This window comes from Corvus kubaryi, unplaced genomic scaffold (assembly GCF_017639235.1).
Source record: "Corvus kubaryi isolate FWS band 111438036 unplaced genomic scaffold, C.kubaryi_AGA036_p1.0 68, whole genome shotgun sequence".
Lineage (NCBI taxonomy): Eukaryota > Metazoa > Chordata > Aves > Passeriformes > Corvidae > Corvus > Corvus kubaryi.
In genome coordinates this window covers 16,684,328-16,697,956 of record NW_024582056.1, presented here as the reverse complement: position 1 = coordinate 16,697,956, position 13,629 = coordinate 16,684,328, and the positions used below count along the sequence as shown (strand labels likewise).

The 13,629-nt window shown below is 36.0% G+C and overlaps 1 protein-coding gene across 4 annotated transcripts in view; it reads left to right on the top strand.

Moving 5' to 3' along the window:
- PTPN3 (protein tyrosine phosphatase non-receptor type 3) overlaps window positions 1-13,629 on the top strand; it is a 164,300-nt gene that overhangs the window by 86,241 nt on the left and 64,430 nt on the right. For 3 of the 4 annotated variants that reach the window (XM_042048709.1, XM_042048710.1, XM_042048711.1), the window contains exons 7-9: window positions 243-295; window positions 9,166-9,286; window positions 13,025-13,112. In XM_042048709.1, the coding sequence (XP_041904643.1) occupies window positions 243-295; window positions 9,166-9,286; window positions 13,025-13,112 (262 nt within the window). The remainder of the gene's footprint in view (window positions 1-242; window positions 296-9,165; window positions 9,287-13,024; window positions 13,113-13,629) is intronic. The other variant, XM_042048713.1, reaches the window with a different exon arrangement.

Sequence of the window (13,629 nt, the reverse complement as noted above, 5' to 3'; positions counted from 1 at the left end):
TTTCTTTCCCAAATAAGCATCCAGCAAGAATTTTAGCATGTTCTTTTCTGATTAGTTACTACCATTCACTTAAGGAACTGTTTAATATCCAGTTGTACTGTGCTGTAACAATCAAACTTAGAAAACATCAGATACTCTTTGAAGCTAAATTAGTCTTCTCATACTGAACTATTTGTGAGACATTTTTAATAAGATGTATGTACAGCCTATGTCTAAATAAAATTATTTCCTCACCTTTCCAGGTTGTCATGCCCCATTAGTTCTGCTGTTGTCCTGGCATCATATGCAGTACAATGTAAGTAATAACCAATCATTATTTTGTTAATAAATTTATTTGACCAACTACCTTCTTGGCTGTTCACCAGTGAAAAGTCAGGAGAGTTTTCTTTCCTTATCTGTTTGTGCAGAGTATTCAATATGCAGGTGCAGGTTATTAAAGCAGCCTCCAGAGACAGTCTGCATAGAAAAAACATACTTTTTAGGCCTGTCAAAGAAAAAAAGTTGATACAAGAGTAATGCTGTTATTTATGTGTGCCTCTACTGCTGACAAAAAGTCAGGTTTGCATTGTCAGTGGAAACAGTGAAACTTACTGTGTGTTACAATAGCTACGGGAAAGCATTCCAAGGGAATAAGTGGTCGTCTAGAGAACAGTTAAGAGGAAGGTAAACTCATGATTAAGAAGCTACAGTGCTCTTACATAATGTTTGTTTCATGGAATTTGGTTTGTTAGTTGTGTAAAACTGGCCCTTTGCAATACATTCAAGGTGAGTTTACATATAAGAACTTACATCCTTCTCATCTGCCTTCAACTGGCAAAAAAATTCAAATGATGATACTAGAAAAACATCGTCTGTAGGAAAACCAAATTGGAGTCTGATCCAATGTCTCACAAGCATCCTCAACAGATAGTGAAAAACAGCTGGAGGAAGACCTTTCTCATTAAACAAATAAAGAAAAAAAAATCAGGTTGAGGGTTTATTGGAGTTTGCATATTTGTTAAAATAGTCAGGGGAAAGTATGCAAGAATAGTTGTGTAATTATTTGGCTGAATCTCATTTCTTTTATGGAAAGGCTAACAAGGCCCACAGAAACAATTGAGGTAATTTTTGTTTGAAATAAAGACCAAGCTAAAGTAATTACAGTGTGGTTTTCAAAGAAGAATGTGATAAACTCTTAGTATCTCTCAAAGCCATAAGAATCTCTGAAACATTTGCTTTTATGTTTAAACATGTCATAAGTTGCACCCTTTTATAAAATGAAACCGTAATCAGATTCAAGCTTCAGTAAGAACAGTTGAAACCAGAAAAATTTTCCATAGTAGGTGGCAGTTCCAATTTTGTAGCCAAATGAAGTTCATCCTGCTCTGGTGTTCCTGAGGCCCAGTAAGGGCACTTGAAGGCTGAAACACTCTGCACCATTAGGATTGTTAAATGAACTATTGGTGATTCAATTGTGCTAAAGCTCAAAAATGAAGAATGCAAAGGTTTTATTACAAAGTGAAATTAATAATGCCATATCTACTGTACTCCAAATCCCCAAGTAGTTCCTGTTTCTCTTTCAGTTTTGTGACTGTTCCCTTTTTAGTGTTTTTAGGATAGGATACCTACTAATGCAGTTATCTGCATTAAAGGAAAATGATAGGACAGTGAAGATTGTCAAAGGGTGCTAGTGTGTTTTAATCTTTCATGGTGGATTCTGGATTTTCCATTGAGCTATTTGCCTGTTTTTTCTCACTCCTGATAGTGCTGCTTTTACCAGATGGTGGGGTTATTTTTTGGTTTCTTTTCCTTTTTAATTAAAAAAAAGCCAAAACACAAAAAACCGCAAACCCAAAAGTAACCTTTTTTTTTCTATCTGATGTCCTTTCTGTTGCTATTTGTATGATACTGATATTTATTCTCTTCATTGGTAAAGAATGAAATATTTAATAGGAAGACATATTCCCTCAAGGTTTTCTTTCTTTTTTTGTTTGCTTCTGGTGATGATGGCATAGGAAAGACATTTTTGAAATCTGAGGGTTTCGGTCTCCTTACTCAGTCATGTTTGCTGTGATTCCTGTCAACTGAAATTGTTTTAAGTAGTTTTCTATTAGTGTTTTAATTTCTAATCATACTTAGTAAGGAGAGCTGAAGTTCTTGGGTATGAGGTAGCTGCTTATGAGAAATCCATTGCCTGAGGTAGCCATGAATCAGTTCTACCTGAGCTGTTTACTGCCACTTCTTGGCAACTTTCAGGCTGCTCTCTCCTTCTGTAGCTTTCCTTGTATGCAGAAGGGGAAATCCTTGTTGTCTGACAACATTGTGTGTTGTTTATTTAAAAGGTGTAGCAGTTGTTGCTGATGGGAGGGCTGAAGCAGATCTCTTTCACAGTGTATGAAGTCTGGTGTTTGATATTTCTGCTCTTGCTTATAAACTACAGTTTTTCCGTGTGCTGGTTGTATGGCTGGCCTTCAGAGGCTTTGTATGAGTTTTGCAAGGGGACAGTTTTTGGTGGTATCTACTGTGTTGCTGGAATGCTGCTTCTCTGTAGTGCCCTTTGTGCAGGCATTTGGGTTCAGCACTGTGGTTCTGAAATAAAGCTCTGACACGTCCCTCTGCCCTGCTGCAGCACACCCTGCGTTGCCTGCTGGTGCTAAGTTACAGGGGAATGCAAGTGGGTGTGAATACTGTGTCTAAATAACATGTGACTGAACCTGATTACGGACATAGTTCAGACACTACAAGAATAAGTTGTTGGTGTATTATCAGGAATGTGCTTTGTGACAAAATGATCAGTGGATTTTGAAATCTTTTTTTTAAGAACAACTTCTTAAGGTGCATTTCAAATAATTTCATCATTGTGAAGTTGGAGGGATACACTCATCAAAAAATCTTAATGATAAATCCTGTGTTTTTACTAGTGTAAAATGGGAATGTTGTACCATCTATAAAACCAAATAAGGAAACCTATACAGTACATCTATTCCTTTTTTTTATTTCAAATGTCACAAAGCTGATTTAGCACCACTTGTTTTCTATCACTTCAGGTGGCAAATTGCCATTTCCAGGCCATTGTTTAAATGCCCAGCTGCTGGTATGTGAGAAGTCCCATGGGTTTCTTGAGAATATGCTCTTATGTTAATAAATCCATTGCTGACTTGCGCCTTGAATCTGAAGCCCAGCAATAAAGCCAACAAAGATGTTATGAATGCTTCTAAGCTTGTTTTTTTTCCTGAGCATCAGTTGCTCTTGTTTCCGGTGCTATTGCTCCTCTTGGCGCTGCTTTGAGAACCAGGAATTATCTATAGCACACTGCTGTCTGTCTTTGGGAGTTTGTTCAGAAAGGGATTGACTGGTTGCTAGCGATTCAAATGGACTTTAACCTCCTCTAAGGGAAGGAAGGCTAGTGAGGATGAGGAGTCAAGGAAAGCTGAGCTTAGTGTGAAAGTCTCTCAGGAACTGGGAATAAGAGAGTTAGAATTTCGGGAATGCCATAAGACTGATATCCCAGAGGGCTGTAAGACTCAGAGAAATAGCAACAACAGCTCCTTAGTGAGGCCTGATTCTTTCTTCTAACTTGCCTTAATTTTGCCTCAGTTTATTAGAAATTAAGTTGAAACCTCAGACTTCCTACTTTATGGAGACGTCTCTCTTTTCATGTTTAGCATTTGGGGATTTTTCTCTGTGTGTGCTCCCCACCCACGCTTCCTTGAAGTGAAATAGTGTTCAGAAGGACATCACATGTAAGCTGAGAGATTTCCTTACAGATCAGCCAGGTTTCTGCCTCTTTCCAGGGCATCTTTAACCCTTGTGCCTTCGAATCAAAATCAGACTGGATTAATAGAGAGAACTTTGAGCTGAATTTCCAGTATTTGAAATTACTTACTAGATGTGTTGGGTAGTCTGAGGACTGTGTGCATGTCACATCTGTTCTTCTGAAGCCTGCATGTGTGCTGTTCAGTCACAGGTACCTTTTATCCTATCTTACGGCACTTGTCATCAGCAGTGCCAGTGTTATATGTGTGATGGTCATGAAACTCACAACACAAGAATCAGCTTGGAGAGATTAATTGAAATACATTCCCATTTCCCTTCCATATGGTTCGCTGAATTCTAGATTGCTGCTCCTGAGCTTGCTAGCATCTCTGTACAGCAGATCTTCGAAGAGTGTTCTGATTGTTTATATACAGAAACTTTCCAGCTCTTTTGGGCTGGTTTTCCTTAATTATATTTTACAGTTGTGTTAGGCAATACAGAGGCCACTTCAGGAGATCATTGCTTCTAGTATTGTTTATGTGATGGTCTTCCATTAAGCCACAAATAGTTTTTTGAACTGTAACACTTCAAAACAAGGTACAATCTCCAGAGTGGAGAACCCCAGATTGGGATATTGGCCAGTGCTGTAGCTGAAGGAGCTGACTTTCTGCAGTGCCTCATAGACTTGATACTATTCTTCTGTATTTTTAAGTTGGATGAGCCTATTAAGTATTTTTGTGTAACATAACAAAAAAGGGGGAAAAAAGAGTTTCCCAAGGTCAAGGTCCATGTAACACACTATTATACTCATGGTAACAGCCATAAGTTGCGCTACAGAAGGTTTAGGCTCTGTATTAGGAAAAATTTCTTCACCAAAAGGGTTGTCAGGCTTTGGAAGAGGCTGTTCAGGGAAGTCGTGGAATCATCATCCCAGGAGGTATTTAAAAAATGTGTAGATGTGGCACTGAGGGACATGTTTTAGTGGTGGTCTTAGCAGTGCTGGGTTAAGGGATGGACTCTAGGATCTTAGAGGTCTTGTCCAACCTAAATGATTTTGTGATTCTCAAGTGAGTAGTGGTGAATGCTGAGAGACAACATATATGGCAGAGGACCTGATGTATTAGTTTGGCAAAATCTCACAATGTTTTGGGAGTACTGGTAACTATTCATTTAAGTCTTTTATCCCAATACTTTCTCAAAATGAATACTCTTTGTACTTTAGATTACACTTTGCTTTTCTCAATACTTTTTTTGATTGTGTCTGTATGGTTTCTGAAGTACACGTTGTATTTGAAATGCAGAAGCAGCAACTCAGTATAATTTATAGTTTCTAATCTGCTTTTTCCTTTTCCTTGAGACTATTCTTTTGTGTTGTTGTTTAACTGTGTCTGGGTTTTGAGCTGCTGATTTTTATTTTTTAGTCTTTTAATAAAAGGCATTACAATGATTGGCTCATTTTTCATTCTGGAGTCGTAAATAACTAGGAGACTACCATTGTGTGTGCATAGTTTTCTTTTTTTTTCCCTACAAATGTTCCTTTGTTTTTATTAATGCCTAATTTCTCATTCTGTCTTACCACAAAATGGCTAGCTGTTGTAAGTGGTCATAAGCAGCTATTTACAGTCATGCCTAGGCTGAACATTTTGTAAGGGCTCTTGAGTGTGAAGCATTATTTCCTTTTACAAAACAAGTTACTTTTAACTCACATGATAGCTAGTTCTACTTGTCCAGTAGGGACATCACAATTACTTAGTGGCTGAGTGGGTTAGTGTTTGTGTTCTCATCCTTATTTGGATACAGGTTCCACTTGTTGAAACACCTTTCCTTCTCTCAACATTCACTTCTGAGGGTTTTGGTCCTTTTAGGAATTTCTCTCTGAAAACCTTTTTCAACATGGTGTCTTTTTGCTCATTCCAATGGACCTTTTTAGTCTATCTTTAACAAGTGTTTACGTTTCTATGTTGGTTCTTTGAAACTGAATTCTGCTGTAGCAACTTGTTTTCTGATTCCAGAGACATTTTAATACTTGAATACTTCGTAGTTACTGTTGAGAAACAGTTTATGTAAGGAAGTTCACCTTTCTTCCGTTCTCTTTTTGTGCCAAAAAGCAATCACTTAAAATTTCTAATCTGATTAAACTGTATAAATTAAGATATTTTCTTTTTGTACCTCAGGGCTCATATGAAGATAATCATTAGCCTTTAATACTACATTTCACCCTCATCTCAAGCATGTGAGTCATTATTGGTGTCCTGATTTGGAGGCCAGGCATGTGATCCTAACTGTGTTTTAATTCTGGACTACAGTTTTATACCTGAAGTTTTTTACAATTTATGTACTAGACTTGTCCTGTTGTTTGGTTATTTTCTGTTCCCGTGGGAACCTGATCTTCATATGTAGTTATAATTTTTTTTTTTAAAACAGGCAACTCAATTCACTTTTGTGCTTTATTCGTGTGACCTAAAATATTAAACTTGCAAAAATGTTACAAATTCAATATGAATCTGCTTGATTCTTTTCTAGTGCACTTCTCAGGTCTATAGAAAGTTTAAACCAGTTTTCAAAGACTAGCTTTCGGAGGCATTCCTTTGGATCAGTTTGTTCATATGATCTATGACTGGTTTCTCATCATGGTTAGCTATGAGCCATTCATACATTTCCCTTCTTACATCTGAAGTTACTTGAAACGCCCATGTGCAGAAATAGGTTCTGGTGCTGTTACTTTGTATGCAATTTTTTTTAATATTATTTACAAGCAAAGTTTGTAGAATTGAAGAGCAGTATGTCATCTCCACCTTGAAGGATATCTGAACAAATTACTTTTGAAAAAAGTATGAAGAATATATAGCTTGTTTAGGCTTCAATAAGGCACAGAAAGATCCTATACTCTGTAAATATATATGAAAATACATATGATCTCAAGACTTGTATTTCAAACACTTATAAGCTCTTATTGTATTGAAAGTTTGTAGAGCTAGTGTTTTGGTATGTCAACATGGGTACTTGGCAATTGAATTCTTCTTTTACTAGAAATTAAAAGATAAATGTACTCTTTTTGTTGAATATGGCCTTATAAATGAATGGTCCATCATATTCCTGTCTTTGAAGCCTTTCACGTTAGATATAGAACTCTAAAATACAATATTCTGATATTCAAATATCAGGGGTTTCTTTGTTTTTTGACTCATCCTTGGTTCCATTTTCTCTCACTTTATATCATTTGCCAGTTATAATAAACTAAAGAGCAACAGTGGTCTAGAATGAATAAGGGTAAAAATATGCTTATTTTTATACTGTAACTTTATCTTCATTGAGTCAGTATCTGCTGACTTGTCATCAGAGCAGAAACTATGTCAGGAGAAACTCAGTTTAGAAGTAGGTCTTTAATATTTCCTGCCCTTCTCTTCTGGAGAAATCCACCAAAGAGATAGAAGCGTCATGGGTTATTATTCTTGCCAACATCTTGATATGTCCTAACTTTTTTTCCTACTTGGATAATTAAATCTTACCTAAGATCATTATTCTTGCAAGATGTTTCTCTTCTACTGTAACAGCTGGCTAGGGACTTGGTGAAGCTAAATTGCTCCCCTTGTTGGCATGGCCTCAGGTAGCTAGGAGGAATAGGGGAAAAAAAGCCAGAGTAGCCTATTTCGAAGATTAGAAAGAAGACTATACCTCAAAATGTATGAAGGAATAACAGTTGTCCTCTTTAGAGAAGGTAAAATTACAGTAAAAATATCTTTTCCTATTGCAAAGAAAATTGAAGTAGAAAATTACGTTACCTTATTCCTGGCAATCTGGTCTTTTCCCATTGGCAAAATTGGAATTCAAACTGGCTGCAACAAACTGTGATGATGTCGATTGTTTCATAGAAAAGATGGGTTATGTTAATGGTTTGCAAAGGAAAGGATCCTCAATCAACTACTATAATCTGTGAAATTGTGGGGTTTATTTTACACTGTTATTAGCATTCTACTTAGTTCTAGAGGTTCCCAATTTTTGCTTTTATCATTGTTGCTTTTGTCTTAGCCTTGGCAGGCTTGGGCTTTTGTTAATATATGGATATTCCTAAAAATTATTTCAGTGTCTTGTGATACTTCTGCATCTTCTGGCTTGGTTTTGTTTCTTTTTTGTTTGTTTTGGTTTGGTTTTTCTCTTTCTTGTTACTGTATTCTTCTTCAGATAATTTGACAGTAATGTTCAAATATGTGTTTTGGTTTTAATGGTAAATATTTAGTCCTTTGCCTGCCATTTTGCTAACTAATTTAAAGTTCATGCTACCTTTGAAAAGAAAGAACTAAGCATGCAAGAACATCTGCATTCAAGGTAAATTGGTTACTCTTTATCCTTCCCTTTTTTATTTAAATATTTCTCTTGGTGCAAACAATTAATTGTGCAACAATATTAGCTTTTGACTGCATTTGCCTGGGAATTGTTTTGTATCATAGTAGTTCCATTTTCTGGGCCATATAAATCACGCTGTTTGAATATATGTGGCGAATATTAGTTATCCCCTGCATTACAGATCCTACATAATTACTGCAGATGTAAGTTATTTCTGATGTGCCTCTCCTGCCCCTCAACTTGAATCATTTAAATATCTCTTTTTTACTTTTGCTTTATATTTTCTGGAAAATATTGGTAGTATTAATGATAGTATATCCTAAAAGTGCGCTCTTGAACTTTGATTTACCTGAGGGGCTTTCTATGCTGAGTTGTTTGCAGCCTATCAGTTACCTTCTTTTGTGTTCATTTGCAAGCCATACCAATAACTTCTGGAAAACTTTAAGGCTTTATATTCACTATTTCATGCTCCTTACAAAAAAGAAGACTAGTACAGGTTATAGTTATTTACCTTTTGTAGCAGCTTGATAATATTATCTGTAAATCAGCAGTTATTTCACATGTTCTGTTAAGTAATTCAGAGCTGAATTTCTAGGACAGTGCCATAGTTGGTAGTAAAGTGATTTCCACCTGAATTTGTGAAGAGGAGATGCTTTTTAAGTGACAGGTCTTTTTGAAGACTTCTAATATGTTATAGTCAAGTAAATGTGTCAAATTGATTTCATTTGCCATCTCTTACTGAAGCAATTTGGTGTTCTCTGATGTTACAGTACTGCACGTCTGTGCTGGCTCAGCACGTGATGTCTGTCTGGTGCTGTTACAGCTTATGGTGCAAAAGAGGGGCTATATAAGTAGCTAAATAGAGTACTGAGTCATTCAGTACCTGAGATTATAGTTACGGTTAGTGTATTTTGGAAAAAATCTTACTTCACTGGTGTCATACAGTTCCCTGTGTATGTTGGGAAATAATTGGTAATTCCTGCATTGCCCCATATGTGTCCATGTTTTAACGAGAAGGAATTTCTTCTAAACAACAATCCAATTAACTATGAAAACTTTGTATATGTGTTTCTTGTTTCTTAACAGCACAACTTGGAGACTATAATGCTTCAGTGCATTGTTCAGGATATCTGTCAAATTACAACTTTATACCGGAGCAGAACAAAGATTTTCTTACCAAAGTAGAAACGCTACATGAGCAACACAGGTAACATGAACTTTTAGTTCTCTCTCACCTCTTGAGCTTTTAAAGAAAGAAAAGATGTCAAAAGGAAGACTCAAGTTCTTAGTACTTTCATTACAACAGCCAGTTGTATTTCATATAGCTTCTGTTAAATGAAATAGTTGGATTTAGCATAGAGGTGCTAGATTAATTATATTCAGAGTATGATGCTAATGTGCTGAAACATTTAAATAAATTTCTAGTTATAACCTCCAGTAGATCAGTTAGCCTTATACATTGTTAAAGGCAACAATCACTATACTAGATGTTTGAGGGGTTTTCTGGGTGAAGGACATTTGATCATTTTTCAAATTCTGTAATTTTTTTTTGTCTATATATGTGGAAAAAAACTCCAATAAACACCATAACCATAAAACACCTCAATGAACTTTGTGCTATCGCTCCCTTCTCCTGAGTGTAATATGAAGGCTGTAACAGAATATTCCAGTCAGTGTGCTGCTAATTATTTTTTCTGACCCTGCTGATTTGTCTCTTGTAAGACTGCAGCTTTGGAATTAGTGGTGTTGATCAGATACTTGCAAGCTGAATGCAAATATGCCAATCTAAGAAATTGTCTGCGAGCAAATGAAATCCAAATCTCTGTAGACTTGTTTTCTCTGTTTGTATGTTAACTGCAGCAGAGCTAATTCCCCACTGTCTTAGTTTCTTTGATTTATACCCTGAAATATTTCCATTTTCATCTCTTCCTAATGTCCCTCAGCTGTTTTTTTTCTCAATACTCTTACTTTTCCCTCTATTTTCTTTACTGCTAGTGGGTGTAGTGAGTAGTTCTGAACTTCACATGTGTTCCCTCACAGTTGAGAGCATGCATTGTCATTTATGGGGCAAAAGAAGATAACCACTGAACTCTGGACTCCAGCTGTCCTTTCTGTTGGAGGTACTAATCTGGACTGCTATCCAAACAGTTCATGTTTGGACACAATAGCTGATGCCTCTACTCCTTCTGAATTAATTTGCAGTTTCCGGTAGGCTCAGTAGTTTTTTGAGGGGGACTTTTAGACAGGAGTGAAGAAATCTGCTTGTCTTTAGGAAGTAGTCATCTTGGAGACCACTGAGGGAAGTTTCTGAAGAGTCTTGGAGTGGCTGGTTTGAGCTCATGTATTTAGTGCTGTGGTAACAGGAGATATAAAACTGGTTATGTCCTGCAGAGGAAAGATCAGAAGTCACAATTGGTCCCGACTAAGATGTGGTGGGGTCTGTTGGAAAGGCTTCTTTCTTCTCTGGGTCCTTTCAGTGAAATCAATGCTTTCATTGAGTGTCTTTGGTAGAGTGAAGCCTTGATGACTGAGAAGTTTAACTTCTGTATTGGAATTATCAGAGGTGTTGGTAATTGAAGGTCTGAATAAAAATACTGAGTAGATTGGACTGGAAAAAGTGTTTCTTTATTGTTTTAACACCTTTTTTGAAACTTGGCCCTTAAGGCAAATTTACTTCAGAGTGCAAGGAGAGGCAGACAAATTATTTTTTGTCCTGGAAGTATTTCCTGCATACTCCTTTAGAATTCATAGGGAATACTTATGTCTGGGACATGAATTTGACTAGATCAGTGCCAAGAACATACTTGACAAGAATGGTTCTGGTGTTCACCAGAGCTGCTGGGAAGGAAAGATAGAAAGGAAGAATTTACTTTTTCACCCATTGAGAGAACATTGTTGCTTTGGAATGAGAGTTCTGCTAATCTGGAGTAAATAATATTTGCTGTAAACCATGTAGGTTATCTGTAAATTATAATAGCTTTGAAATCAGTATTCTTAGATTACAGGGTTTTGAAGCCAACTCTATAAGCATCTATTCTTTTTTCGTTCTTTAGTGTCTATCCTTTGGGAAACTTTCACACAGGAAAAGAAAAAGGCTTGAATTGCTGAAATACAGAATTGAGAAGTGATGTTATGTCTTGTGTTGTTATGTTTTGTAACTCAGTGCAAGGTTTCTGTTACCTAGGTTTTATGTTGGTTTGCAAAATCTGAGGAAGTATTCTCTGAACAAGTCCACATCACACTAACCAGTTTAGCTCAGTATGTAGCTGTTAAGAAAGCAACTATTGTCATATTGAGCTGGTATATCTTCAGAAATTTTCCTTCTATGTTCGTCCCTAAATCTATAGGGGGATTTTTCTGTATGTAATTGGTTTTAATGTGGTTTTCCTGCTGTGTTTTGCTTAGTCACATAAGCAGCCTGAGATCTTAGGATGCAGATATTGTCCAGATTGGTAAAGTTTTCATAGTGCTTGCTACATCCAGCTGTCGTTTGAATAGGATGCATTTGAAACTAAATAGAATGCTTATATTTAAGATGAGGTTCTTTAGTCTTTGGGTATCAACAACTATAAAAATTGGAAGCAAGACCAGTTTCCTCTTGCCTGTGTATCTCACTGAGTGATTATCATCTGCTTGGGGACATGAAGGTTTCATTTCACCTCTAATTGAGTAGGAGGGTGTAACAACAGTAAGTGAAAAAACCTAAGTCTGTGCTGTGATATTTTCTGGCCCTTCAAGACACAAGGTCTGGTGTAGATGGAGTATGCAAGTTGAGAATTAAAATTTGCAGGCATATCCTGTTGGTGTGCAGCAGAATTTCTGAACAAAGTACTTGATGGAATTTTTTAAAATGACAGTAATGTATTCTTGCAAATATATTCAGCATCCTGTTATATAACAAAATGGCCATTTTGCATTGGTTTGCTTTTGTAATTTTCTGACACAGTTAAAGATATAAGATCTATTAAAGTTTGTCAGGTGACAGTAGTCAGTGTATGTGTAGATCTGAGAAACCACTTTAGCTCAGGATTGTGACAAACTGCTCTTTTTTTTTGTCTTTGCTCTTTTGTTGCCAATATTATGACATCCTCAAGCCACACTGACCATGGCTTTCTAGTTCAAGGTAGCTTTCAGTTTTCTGGAGCATGATGTAGTATTTCCTAGAATGGCTGTTTCACAGCATAGTATTTTGATGGCTTTGCATTTAAAAGGAGGGATATTAATTGAAAGCAATAGATGCTGGAATTCTTAACATAACTCAATGTTATGTTAGCTTTTTGCAGGCTGCACCTAAATTGCATTTGATTAATGTAATTTTATGCATGTTGTTTTGGAAGCTCACCTAGCAAAGAGTTGTTTTTACATGCACTTGGAGAAGCTTTCTTGAAGACAAGAAAGTCAAATTCTTGTATGTCTTAGCTGCAGGACAAAAAACGTGTTTTAGGACTTAGAGATTGTAGGTTAGTTAACTTGGATGGCTTTTCCTTGGTGAGTTTCATAACTTTAACTTTTAATCTGCTCTCTCCCCTTTATTTTATTAGTACATTCATGCTTCTAATCTTTCTTCTAAATGATTTCCTTCTGAGAGACTATGAAATACAGAATATTTATAGATACAGCTTCTTACTATAAAGTAAGATTTTATAGGGGAATAGTTTCCTCATCCCTTTGAACATAACAGATAAAAAAGATTTTTCTAAAAAGAGCTAGTCCAGAATGGCTAAGGTAATAAAATTGTGTATAATTCACTTAATTTTTTGAGAGTACTGAGCAGGGCTTTCACCAGTAGAGAATTCGTGGCACTACTTAATGAATGTGGGGTTATTTCTCAGACACTGGACTGTGGCATTCTTCTAGTTTTATGCATTTGGAATAAATATAATATAGTATCTTTTATTTTTGACTTGTCTGTGGTTCAAATTTATTATTTTTCCCCTTCTTTTAGCGGCCTCAAGCAATCTGAAGCAGAATCCTGCTATATAAATATAGCACGAACACTTGAATTCTATGGAGTGGAATTGCACAGTGGTAGAGTATGTTTACATTGTAATTTTTCCCTTGGAAAGTAATTTTTTTTTTAATGTGAGTTAATAGCAGTAAAAAAAAATAGTATTTATGTATTGACTTTATCACATTTTATTTTTAATTAGAGGTGGGTAATTTTCCAATAACTTCTGTGTAACATAGGTGCTGGAATTTCAACCAAATAACCTAGAGCTCCTCAAAAGTGTAACAATGTATTTTTAAGATAAACTCTTTAATTATTGCAATATATTTTACTTAATAATTTTTCTAAGGTTTCTGAGTGTCTTAGTATGAATGAAAGTGAATGCTCTGTTTAGTGCTATTAGTTGGCAGGTGTTTTAAGTGTTTAATTTCTCTGAATTTCTAGCGCTCATTTCTTAAATGTTAAGAATATAGAGGGTTTTTGATTTCTTTTTGTTTAAATTCCTGTATTCCCTGATTCCAAGCTAAATCTGAGAAGTATTTAACAGCTTGAGAGATGACCACTAAAAATGTATTTGAAATCTTTTAGATACAGGGTGTGCA